Below are 13,647 nucleotides of genomic sequence, written 5' to 3' on the forward strand. Positions count from 1 at the left end.
TTTAGCTTTAGGTTTCTCATAAGATGTGTTTCACCAGAGTGAGGAGTTCCTTTCTATTCTTAATTTATAAAGGGTTGTTTTTTTTAAATCAGTAATGGATGTTGGATTTTATCACATACAATTTTTGTGTCTGTTTAAATAATCATGTGGTTTTCTTTTATAACATTAAGATGGTAAATTGCATTTATTTTGAATGTTAAACCAGTTGTGTATTCCTGGATAACTCTACTTGGTCATGACGTATTCTCATATTGTTGGATTTGATTTACTAGAAGTTTGTTTATTACTTTTGCATCTGTGCTTATGAGGGATATTGGGCCATAGGAATCTTTTCTATGTCTGGATTTGTCTGGTTTTGATATCTAGATAATGCTGACTTTTTAGATAGTAAACATTTCCTCCTTTTCAATTTTCTGGAAGGATTTATATATAATTGGTATAATTTCCTCCTTAAATATTCAGTAGAAGTCACCAGAGAAGACATCAGGGCCTAGAGGTCTAAGAATTCTAGATTACAGTTGTTATTATTGTTTGTTGTCTTCAGACTTGCATTATTTTTGGTTTTGTTTTTTTCTTTTTCTTTTCTTTTTTTTTTTTTTTTTTTTAGATAGAATTTTGCTCTTGTTGCCCAGGCTGGAGTGCAATAGCACAGTCTCGGCTCACTGCAGCCTCTGCCTCCTGGGTTCAAGTGATTCTCCTGCCTCAGCCTCCCGAGTAGCTGGAATTACAGGCATGCACCACCATGCCCAGCTAATTTTTGTATTTTTAGTAGAGACAGGGTTTCTCCATGTTGGTCAGGCTGGTCTCAAACTCCCAACCTGAGGTGATCCGCCTGCCTCAGTCTCCCAAAGTGCTGGGATTCCAGGTGTGAGCCTCCGCGTCCAGCCAGACTTGCATCGTTTTAATAATAGTAAGAAATCTGTTGTTATCCTTATCATTGTTCCTTTATATGCAATGTGTCTTTTTCTCTGGGTGCTTTAAAAACTTTTTTTTTCACCAGTTTTGAGCAGTTTGGCAATGATATACCTTAATATGTTTTCATGTTTCTCGTGAATCAGTGTTTCGAGATGTTTGGATCTGTGTGTTCACAGCTTCATCAAATTTGGAAAATGTTCTGCCATTCTTTCTTAAAATAATGTTTTGCCCTTCCATCTCTCCCCTCTTCAAATACTGGTGTATTAATCTTCTTGAAGTTGGCCTGCAGCTCACTGATGCTCTCAATTCTGATTTTTGTTTTTTGTTTTTTTAATTTTACTGTCTTCTCCATTCTGTGTAGTCTCGATAGCTGTGCCTTCAGATTTGCTAATATTTTCTTCTGACATGTCTAATGTGCCATTAATTTCATGCAGTATATTTTTCATCTTATACGTTATAGTTTTTAATCTCTAGAAATTTTATTTGAATTTTTTCATGTCTTTTCTACCTGTACTTAACATTTTGAGCACATGAAATCTAGTAACACACTTAATGTCCTTGTCTGCTAATTCTAATATATGTTAGTCCTGCTCAGTTCTGATTGTTTTCTAAATTATGAATCATATTTTTCTGCATTTCTGCATGCTTGATAATTTTTATTAGATGTCAGTCATTATGAATTTTACTTTATTGGGTGGTAGATATTTTTGTATTTCTATAAATATTTTGTGATTTTTTCTGGTACATAGTTAAAATAGTTTGAAACAGTTTGATTCTTTCATGTCTTGCTTTAAGATTTACGTGAAACCAGAGAAATGCACAGTTTAGAATTAAGTATTCCCCCCTACTAAGGCAAGACCCTTCTGTGTACTCTACCCATTCCTTTGTGGATTATGAGTTTTTTTACCCTAGCTAATGGGAACAGGCAATATTCCCATTCTTCTGTGACTGTAGTGTACCTTGGACCTTTCCCTGGTCTTGGGGTGTTTCCTCACTTGCCTGTGCTGATCATTACAAAGGTAAATAACCCAGCGAGGACCCTCTCTGTTGTGCTGTGTCTGTGTGTAGCTCTCTTTTCCAGTATTCTGGAAATCTCTGCAAGGATCTTTCCTCACATAGAGCTCATCGCAGTTGTTTCAATAGGGCTCATTGCAATTGTTTCCTGGCTCTCAGGGATCAGTTTTTCTTGACCTGATGATGCAGGATTTTTCTCGACCCCTTTGTCAGATTTGCAATGGGGGTGCCCTGTTTACTCAGCCTGCCACACTCAACCCCTTGCACGAGGGAGCACGTGAGCAAGCGAGTGGATTCAGGCTGGCTGCTTTGGGTGCTGGCAGGAGCAAGCTCCATGCACACCCTGCGGCGGTGCCCAGGTGGGAGTGCCTGTGATCCCCAGAATCCCAGAGGGCATGCTACAATGCCCTCTTAGCTTAGCTTTGCCGTTTATGGACAGCAGTGTGTTATCAGCTCAGTGGGCCCCTTGTCTTGTCACGTGGGGCGTCTACACTCCACCAGCAAGGGCAAAGGGCTAGTGTGACAGCCTTTTTTGGGTACCTGCATCCAGTGGGTCCCAAGCCCTTGTGTGGTGTCCAAGAAGAACGAGGTCATGCTGACACTTGAAGGATGGTGGAGGCAGATAATTTTATTTAGCGATGGATGTCTCTCAGCGGAGAGAGGAGCTGGAAAGGGGGATGGGATGGTCAGGTAATCTTCCCTGAAGTCAGAGCGTCTCTCTGAAGTTAAGCTATCTTTCCTCTGAAGTCCAGCTGTCCCTCTGAAGTCAAGTTGCTTCTCTCCAGTCAAGCTGCTTCTCTCCTCTACTGACTGAGTCCAGGGTCTTTATAGGCACAGAATGGGGGTGCAGGGCAAGCCATGGGTAGTTTTGGAAAAGGCAACATTTGATTGGTAAAAAGACATTATTCAGAAAGAACCAATCAGGAGAGAACAGGCAAACAGGGATAGAAGTTCTCACCTTGGGCAGCAGGTTTCAGGCTACTTTGACTTGAAGGTGCTGTTTCACTGGGGACCCGCCCCTGTCTGCCTAGAATTTCTCTGCCTCCTGCTTTTATCACTGGTGTTCAGTGTTTTGAAGACATTGTTTCATATGTTCTGTCTGTGTTTTGGTTGTTTCAGGCAGAAGCATGAATCTGGTCTCTGTTTCTCCATCTTGGCTAGAAGTAGGAATCATGCCTTTTAATTTTGTCCAATTTTCTTACTTTAAAAATATTTAAAATTTTAAATAGAAAAATTCATCAGTCTTTACCTTAATGGGCTCTGTACTTGGTGTCATGCTTAGGAACATTTTTTTTGTTTAAGAACTTATAAAAAAATTTACTTCTATTTTTCAAACATTTGAATTGTCTTATTCAGATATTTTATTAATGTGGAACACTACATTATACACAATTTGGAAAATAGCTAAAATATGGGGAATGGGGGAGAACACCTGTAATTCCATCACCAAGCACACTGTAAATTTATATATTGACGTATTTTCTTCCATGTGTTTTCCTGTGCCTTTATTTTTTGTGTATTTGTAATGCTGGTGTCCATCATTTAGCATGTTCATCCATGTTTATCCAGTGCATCGCATCATTAACATTTTTTATGTTGCTACATAATCTTCACAGTTGCATTTTAATGACTGAGTTATATTTCATCAAATGATTATATTACAATTATATTACCTTTATACTGTTAAGCATTTTAGCTATTTCTTCTTAAAGTATATGAAGCAATTATCAGAGAGTACATTTTCAGAGAATCCTAACTTTGCCTACTTACACATGACCCCATGAGAGCAGAAGTGTGACTAAGGCCCCTGATGTGTCATTGCATCTATCTCCAAGCCCATTCTAGTACATTCAATAAAATCCTATTTGTAGAAAAATGAGAAGAAAATAAAAACATCAATTCTTAATAGCTCAATCCATTTCTTATTACTCATGTAGTTATAAAACAAACTTTAAAAAACAGCTTAGAATTTCTATATTTAGTATGTATTAACATGCTCTCTCAATTACTTTCTAATACTTATTTGTGCTTGCTTATTTTTAGGAAAGATACTATTCAAGTCCAGTACATCATAATGCAGAATTCTGTATCAGTACCACCAAAAGATGAAGGTAAGTTAAACTGCTGAGGAAAATGGTGATGTGTCTGTTATAGTTTTAATTTGATACATTGAATATCATTGACCTCTAATCATAAGGTAACTTATTTCCTAGAATTAAAAATAAAAATTATAATTATATATGAAAACTCATTTCTTTTGGTAAATAATTTGAGTGTATATGGATTCCTGAGTTTTAAGGACCTGTCTCCTTTTCTAGGCTATAGCGCCTTGAGAGCCCGGCCATCTCATTCCACCCAAAACTCACAGAGCCCTGCTTATTTACTGGCAGTTAACTGGCACTAACAGATATCAATAAAATTAAAAAGTATTGGCTTTATTGAAGCAAAATAACACAAGTATTTTAGTGAGTAGAAGAATATATGCATATATATTCACACACACATCTGTAGACATACACTTAGAGGATACAGAATTTGTGTATACATTTCTTTGCCTGTTTCCCCTGATATCCATTTAAAAAGAAATAGAAAAACTATTTTACTTTACGCAATGTATAAAAAATAAAATAATGATTTTTTAACAGGCACTTCTGGACCTTCCAGAAGAACCTGGACCTCCAGATGGAGGTAGAGTCCTTTCTTCATCAAGAGTAATTAAATTACCCTCACCATAAAGGGTACACTCTAACCCCAGGGAGAAATACCAGTCTTTCCCTGCCCCATCTAGTCTCTTCCACACAGAAGAGAAGTTCTGATATGTATGAGAAAAAAGACATATCTTTAATGAGGCAAAATTAGGCTGCCTTAGTGGAACATGTAGCTTTTAGTGAAAGGAGGGAATTTGTTATGAAGGACCCTTAAATAGAGCAAACACTCTTTGATCTCTCTATCAGTGAGAAAGGTAGTATCATAACTCTTGAGCGCATGGAATCTGGATTTGAAACTCAGTCCTACCACTTAACTGTAAAACTTTAGGTGTATCACTTGACCTCAGCTTCCACATCTGTAAATCTATAAAATGAAGATAATAAGTTCCACTCTATAGGATATGTGGAGACTAAAGGAAATAGCATATGTAAATCACCTAGCATATTGTTGTTTGCATAGTAGGCACTTATATGATGATAAAACTACCATTCTCAATGGCTATTATTAATATCTGGGACCTCCTCATCTTTGAGACTGGTCAGTGAGATGGCCATGAGGCCGCCTCTTGCTTGGGATGCCTAATGGCCTTGGAAGGCCAAACATGCTCCAAGGGGACCCATGGGGAGTAAGCAGGAATTAGACCCCTTGGTTTGATTCTTACCCAGGAGTTGATCCGAAGAGAGAGTGAGAGTCCTTGAGACTCACACAAAATCCAGCCGGGAACACTAGGGCAAGAAAGGAGATGGGCAAACCCCAACTAGAAATAAAGAGCATGTGTTTTCCTTGAGTGTTCTCTGGTATATATCCTCTGGAAGATTTGTGTAGCACTTGGTAGCTGATCAAGGGTTTGAAATTCAGTGTCCTAGCTGGTATTACCTTCTTTTATCCAAGCAAGAAGGAGAAGCTTAGGAGAAAAAATAATGGAACAAGTGTCAGGAAAGCTGGACTCCATTCCATACCTCCAACCAGCTATGGAACCCCAGTCAAAGTTATTTTGCCCCTAGCCTCAGTTTTCTCATTGAAAAATCGAGAATGACTAGGTGTTCCTTTCAGGCTCTAAAAAGGTGAGTCTATGTGAGTAACTAAGCAACAAGCTGCTTGGCTCTGGCTGATGCAGAGGGAGAGAGCACTCACACCTCTTGGCTGCTTTGCTTCTCATCACAGTTTGTTTTGTTCTGATGCCTACCTCTCTGGGCTATCACATAAGCTTGGATACTTCCATTGACCGGAAAGTAAGACTCCTTGGCCCTACCCAGAGCTCAAGTAAACCTCCTTACCAGTCTTTTCTGGGACTAAAGATGCTTAAGCCCAATCCTGGAATTTGACAGAGGATATATAATAGCTTAAAAAAACCTCAGTCATGTGCCTCCATTGTGATAATCATTCTACCTACAACTTTACATCCTTTATTTAATCTTCACAATAAGTTAGACGTAAACCTTATTTTACAAGTTCAAAATTAGGTACTTTTTGCCAAGACCACCAACCAGTAAGTGACTGATCCAAGATTTGAACTCAGATCTATCATAAAATTTATAAAAAATATTTATATAAGTTATAGAGAATATATATATAAAGAATATTTATAAAGATATTTCTATAAGAATTTACAATTTATAAAGAATATTTCTAATAATTTTTTATCATCTCCTTTTTCTCTCATCAAATATACTATGCTTAATTACACACATGAATGCTTAAAGCCATTTTAAACCAAAGTGAGCAGAAATTATAACTAAAATTATCGAAAATTACATCCATAAGGAAAAATAATAATGTCAATATGTGTAAGTCCTAAGAATTGCCCAGTTATTCATTAATTTACTCATTCATTCATTCAAATGCTTTCTGTATGTCTTAGATTAATATTACTATTTTTTAACAAAAGCATCAGATGTATTAATTATGATTCTGTTTATGATCAAATATAATTTATGGCTAGGTACAGCAGCTCCCACCTGTAATCCCAGCACTTTGGGAGGCTGAGGTGGGAGGATAACTTGAGGCCAGGAGTTTGAGACCAGCCTGGGCAACATAGCAAGACTCCATCTCTACAAAAAAATTTCAAAATTAGCTAGGCGTGATGGCTCATGCCTATAGTCCCAGCTACTTGGAAGGCTGAGCTAGGAGGATTGCTTGAGCCTAGGAGTTTGAGGCTGCAGTGAGCTATGATCATGCCATGGCATTCCAGCCTGGGCAACAGAACAAGACCTTGTCTCTAAATATATATATATATACACACACACACACGTAATATATTACATATATATTTGTTTAATTGCATGTACATAATTTGTGTGACATGAGAAGTTTGCTGGGCACATGCTATTTATTAATTAAATGCAGGTTGATTTATTTAACAAACCATTGATGGCTAGCTATAAATTATGATACCTTTGAATTTCCAACTTATAAACACATACACACATATTATATGCATTTCTGTATAAAATTCAGATAAGACATCACCAACAGAGTTGTGAGGCTTAAATTAAGGAAAATATGCTGTACTAACATACTGTCCCCAAACAAAGTTCATATGGTAGAAGCAGGTTTAATGATCACCAAGGTAATTGATACGAGGAACTATCAGATGCTATGAAGAATCCAAAGGTAAATCATACAGAGCCTGAGCTTTTAGGCTCTAAAATCCTGTTGGAACAGCATATGTGCATGTCCTTAATTAGAATAAAGCATGACTAATGCTGTACTAGAAGTGAGTATGACATACTTTGAAAATCAGAATGAAAGGACAGTTGGTTAAGCCAGAGATTTTGAGGCTGGTCAGGAAACAAAATGGAGGAGATGACATTTGTTCAGGATATTAACATATATGTACAAGTCAAGCAAGTGGAATTTAAGCCAGGGGTTTAAAGCTAGGAAGAACTGGCAGTATTATTAACGGAGAAAACAAATTTGAAATTCTGGTTTCTTCTATTTAAATGTTATCTAATTTCAGATAAAGAGATTTAACATTGTACTATCACTCTAACGATAAGTTATACTATATTACAGATTTTTCTATTATAACCTAGTGTCACCGTTATTCCTTTCTGTGTGAGAATATAATTTATAGAATTTTGAGAAGTTCATGAGACTTATTTTGTTACAATTTTCTATATCATTCTTTCAGGATTTAGGGATAGGATTTAGTTTTCCATAACCTCCTTTTTTTGTCTGTTATTTTCAAATGATGAACTAAACTGTGTTTTTCAAAAAAGAGGCATGAAAACAACATAATAAGGCCAACTATTTAGATTTGGTGAAAGAAAGACAAAGTCACCGCACTGATTAAAAATGCAAGTGAATTTATTTACTTCCCATATAAGAAAACTCACACAGGTGAGCAGTATCACCAAATGATTCTCTGACAGGGACAATGCATGGGTCTTATGTGCTAAGAAGTAGTTCACTGTGATTATGTCAGTTGACCATTGAAGTTTGTACCTTGGGTAGTCAGAATGAATTTTAAGTTCCTACACAGTTGGTTAATGCAAGTCTCATTGTTCATTGGTCAGGAAGGAATCTTCATTTAAGTCAAGTGAGAGTCTGTTTTACTGGAGTCTCTCAATTCTTTTTTTTTTTCTTTTTTTTTTGAGACGGAGTCTCACTCTGTCACCCAGGCTGGAGTGCAGTGGTGCGATCTTGGCTCACTGCAAGCTCCGCCTCCCAGGTTCATGCCATTCTCCTGCCTCAGCCTCCCAAGTAGCTGGGACTACAGGTGCCTGCCCCCACCCCCGGCTAATTTTTTGTATTTTTAGTCAAGATGGGGTTTCACCATGTTAGCCAGGATGGTCTCAATCTCCTGACCTCGTGATCTGTCCACCTCGGCCTCCCAAAGAGCTGGGATCACAGGTGTCAGCCACTGCGCCTGACCTCTTTTTTTTTTTTTTTTTTTTTTTGAGACAGAGTCTCGTTCTGTCACCCAGGCTAGAGTGCAGTGGTGCAATCTCGGCTCACTGCAGTCTCCGCCTCCCGGGTTCAAGTGATTCTTCTGCCTCAGCCTCCCGAATAGCTGGGACTACAGGAGCGCACCACCACATGTGGCTAATTTTTGTATTTTTAGTAGAGAGGGGATTTTACTATGTTGGCCAGACTGATCTTGAATTTAATCCCCTGGCTTAAATTCCACTTGCTTGACTTGTACCTTGTAATCCGCCCACCTCAGCCTCCCAAGGTGCTGGGATTACAGGCCTGAGCCACCGTGCCTGGCCGAGTCTCTCAATTCTTAGTCACTTGTCAGCCTTACAGTTAAGTTTGCCATTTCCTAGACAAGTCTTCTGCAGGTAGAAAAGTTTTCTTATACAGTTCTTCTACCACTTTTCTCAACTCTGTCATAACATTTGTATTATTTAAAGGTAGCTTTCAAATTGTGTTATTTCTATTTCATAAAAGTAAGAAGTCGGGGTGGAGAGAGCAAATGGTTTGACGCAGACACACAGGCGGCCCCCTCTGGACCCACTGCAGTTAGCTGGACATGTGCTGTACAGCTACTACTAATTTCCCAACTCTTTACATGACTTGACTGCACAACCACAGCCATTACTGTCTATCATGTGAATTCATATTTGAATCTTTTTTAAAAACCCCTAGATTTTCTGATTCAATAAAAAATGGTTATGATACTGTCTAAAAAATGTATTCTATGTCTTGCAGACATAAAAGTGTATACTTACAGCTTACAGACCTAACATTTTGGTATTTGTGAATAAGAATATTAGAACTCAAGTAAGGCATACTTAGGGAGGATCTAGTTAATACTCATATCATTCTTAAAGTTTGAGGAAAAGACCTTACTAATTTTGGACTTAGTATCAGTTAGGTCTTTTATAAAGTTCTTGATGAATTTTCTATCTTTAGTAGGATTTAAAGCATCCTGGCATGTAGTAGGCTCTCAAAATGCATATTAAATTATGTATAAAATGCTTTAAACTCTCAAACAGTTTTTATAAATCAATCACACCTGTTGCTGTGAAAATATTGTCATCTTTTTTTTTAATGAAACACCAAAGTGGATGGAATTCTAAGGCCAATGAAAGCAAATGTTCATTTAACAAGTATTTATTGCCTTTGAAGAGACAGTGAGCAAAAGAAGCAAAGGGGGGAAAATAAAACCAAACTAAGCTCCTCTCTTGCAGCTGTTGTAATTAATAACACTGGGCTGCCTATCCAAGCAGGGGTTTCCTTTTATGGGGATTTAACCTGAAAGTGGTTTATTCTTGTTATCTAATCGTAGTTTCACTCTTTCGAACATGGTATGAAAGCTATTTTCTTAAGCTCTCTATTTTTTTCTTTTCCTCCTTGGCCATATCTCCCCTTTCCTCTCCATCTGGTGAAGGAACACTGATCTGGACAGCTGAGCTCTGGTCATTGTTACATGCTTCTTTTTAGGCTCTGTGATCTTGGCCAAATAAGTAAACTTCAGTCCCTTCATCTTTCCAATGGAGATAGTAATTCTCGTCCTGTAACAGTCAAATACAGTAGGTATGGTTGATTCCCATTATTTGTAGTATTTATATTCTAGAAGGCTATTAGGAACACTGAATTAGCAAATACTGAGCCATTTGTTCCTAGGCGATATTCAAGGTTAGGTTCTTGTGAGCCTCTAGTCACAACATTTTTGTCAACAGCTGATACATGACCTTGTTATAAGTGTATTTCTGTTAAAAGATACTTTATTTAATAGACAGGGTTAATTTTTTAACATTGAACTCAGGGACACAGCACTATAACTCATGCCCCAACAAAGCTTCTCTAATACAAGTGTTTTCTCCGTAGAGCACATCCCAGTTCTCTTGTGTTAGGAGCACTAGACAGCACCCAGCACTATGCTGGAGACCGTAAGTAAACAGTAAAATTACCAAGAAAAAGAAGCACAAAAAATGCAAAAAAAAAAAGTGGCAGTTTTTGAAATGTAAAAAGGATGCGTGTTTACAGTATGAGAGCTGAAAGAAGAAGGCAGGACATTACCTTGTTCTGCCTAACCTGGGAATTTGCGTGTCAAGTGGCTCAAACTTTTTTTTTCTCCACACATGTCCATGAATGACCGTGAAAGCACCACAAGTATTGATTTTGGGGTTAAAAATAAATTTTAGCAAGTAGGCAAATTCACAAATACAGAATCTACAAATAATGAGAATCAACTGTATATGAATACGCCTTGTAAAAACTTTGAAAGCACAGTAGAAACCTCAGGATAATTTACAGAATAAAAGCTATTTTTTATGACCTTTTTCTCAGATAAAATGACTTTGTGCATTATAAATTTCAAGTTAATAAAGTAACATATTATTTGAAGGTGACCATAAATTCTTAGTTCAGTAAAGCTACAAAGAAAACTACTATTGCAAGATCTGTGACTCTCCAGCCCTCATATTGAACACACAGTAGCAAGGAGTACCACTGTAATTCGATGCTTTGCATTTAGTGCTTAACATTGCTTTATGACCTCACTATTGGGGGAAAATATCATTCCCTATTACCAAAATATTATGTTTCCAAATATGTGATATTCATATGGAAACATTTTGATCTTAACAAGTGGTGTAAATGCTGTTCTTGGACTTTTGGTACCATTTTATGCTGCAGAGCAAGTACAGATTGACATTTGCAAGCTGGTTTTGGTTAACTCCTTAATGTTGGAAATTGGAACTTTCCGATGTAATAACTTCTACAAAATACCATTGTGCATTATTAGTATGTCATACTGTTGACAGAAGAACAAATGGAAAACACACACATGCCTGTAGAAATATCCTTTTAGAATAAATGGAAATGACCTGGGTGGCCTAAAACCATAAAGTCGACCAGCCATATATGGAAGTTGAAATAAAATATTAGAGTTTAAAATATTAGTAAATTTAGATTATGAGTATTTTTGTTGTTTAAAATAGCTGTATTTCTTTCTTTCTTCTTTCTTTTCTTTTCTTTTCTTTTTTGTTTTGTTTTTGAGACGGAGTTTAGCTCTTGTTGTCCAGGCTGGAGTGCAATGGTGCGATCTTGGCTCACTGCAACCTCCGCCTCCCTGGTTCAAGTGATTCTCCTGCCTCAGCCTCCCAAGTACCTGGGATCACAGGCACGCACCACCACACCTGGCTAATTTTTTGTATTTTTAGTAGAAACAGGGTTTCACCGTGTTAGCCAGGCTGGTCTCGAACTCCTGACCTCAGGTTATCTGCCTGCCTTGGCCTCCCAAAGTGCTGGGATTACAGGTGTGAGCCACTGTGGCCGGCCGAAATAGCTGTATTTCTGTTGCTTGAAAAGCAGGCTGGTAATCGGATAATTTACTTGGGTATGTGTCATTGTCAGTGTGGCCGTTTGGCAGCAGAGTCTCTCAGAAATTCCAATTAACCATGTAAATATATTTCATAGCATCACATCTCACTTTGTCAGAACCCCTGCTGCCTTTATATCATTAACATAAATGCAGGTGCAAATAGCATTTATGTACTTTGATAGAAAGCAGTTGGAGACATTTCACTGTGGGACACAACACTTCCAGATTGTGTACATCTGTTCAAATAATGTATCCAGCCCCAGTGACATGAACACAAGGATGGAAACATCTGCCCCTGAGACCATTTGCAATATAGCAGATGCTTGCATCTTTATTTATGCAGATGGTTAGTGTGATGGCTTGAGCAGGGATAAAAGCAAAGTAGTTTGACAGGGGTATTTAGGATTTTATGCAAGCCAAAAATAAAGGATCGGCATTTTCTGTTTTTAAAAATCTAATAGCAATAGGAATAGAAATTCATAAATCTAGTAATGCTTTTAATAAACGTATTTTTCTTGTCTTTAAATTAATGGGCACCAAAATCCTAAAAACATTTATAGAATTCCAGCATCTAACTTGTATTAATTAGGAAGAGCAACTTATGATTACTTTTGTTTGGATAAAATAATTTTAAATGACTTTGAATACTTTTTGTTTAAAAAAATCCTTCAGGCCGGGCACGATGGTTCACACCTGTAATCCCAGCATTTTGGGAGGCCGAGGCGGGCGGATCACCTGCAGTCAGGAGTTCAAAACCAGCCTAGCCAACATAGTGAAACCCCATCTCTACTAAAAATGCAAAACATTAGCTGGGTGGGGTGGTGGGCACCTGTAATCCCAGCTACTTGGGAGGCTGAGGCAGAAGAATTGCTTGAACTGGGGAGACGGAAGTTGCAGTGAGTTGAGATCGTGCCATTGCACTCCAGCCTGGGCAACAAAAGTGAAACTCCGTCTCAAAAAAAAAAAAAAATTCTTTAAAAACACTGCTCTGTTTTTTGAAAAGATTATATACTACCAAGAGTATCTTGTGATGATATTTCTTAAAATTGGGGGAAAAATAAAAATGTCATTTGAATATAACTTATCTCATATTCCATAAATATAAATTTAAGATAAGTTTCTGAAACATTATATAAGATTTTTGTCAAGCATTTTATTTGGTTCATATTCTAATGTTGACAGCTAGTGATATTTTAATTATAATTAATATTTGTGTTAGGATGACTTACCTTTTAATACTTTATTATCAAAACTCTCTCCTATTGATCTGCCATGTTATGTTCTCAAGGAAACAAAGGTGAAGGGAATAAAACCTAACAACAAAAAGTAAAACATTTCTAGATGTGATTTTCTATTCTCATTCACACAAACCTGCCCACTCGTACTCATCAACACACACAATTATAGAATCTCAAAAGACATAGGAAGTTAGATTTCATCTAATTCAGTTGTTCTCAGACTTTGTAGCTTCAGGACCCTTTACACTCTCAAAAATTATTGAGGACTCTAAAGAACATTTGCTTGTATGGGTTGTATCTGTCAATATTTACCATATTGAGTGATTATAAAAAATATATATTTATGGATTCATTTTGAAATAACAGTAAGCTCATTACATCTTAACAAAAATAACCTAGTTTAACGAAATTGACTATACTATAAAACTAATGACAAAAACCACAATTACTTTTGCACCAACCTAAATATTTTTCTAAAGCAAAAAAAATAATGAG

General features: G+C 37.1%; 1 protein-coding gene across 39 annotated transcripts in view; it reads left to right on the plus strand.

The window, feature by feature from the left end:
- Positions 1-13,647, plus strand: part of ZNF438 (zinc finger protein 438) — a 194,103-nt gene that overhangs the window by 144,917 nt on the left and 35,539 nt on the right. For all 39 annotated transcript variants that reach the window (XR_008668741.2, XR_010135240.1, XR_010135241.1 and 36 more), the window contains one exon: positions 3,973-4,040. Coding sequence is in view for 33 of the 39 variants with exons in the window: in XM_055351972.2 (XP_055207947.1) it covers positions 4,004-4,040 (37 nt within the window). In the remaining 6 variants the exon portion in view is untranslated. The remainder of the gene's footprint in view (positions 1-3,972; positions 4,041-13,647) is intronic.

The sequence above is a fragment of the Gorilla gorilla genome, chromosome 8 (assembly GCF_029281585.2).
Source record: "Gorilla gorilla gorilla isolate KB3781 chromosome 8, NHGRI_mGorGor1-v2.1_pri, whole genome shotgun sequence".
NCBI lineage: Eukaryota > Metazoa > Chordata > Mammalia > Primates > Hominidae > Gorilla > Gorilla gorilla.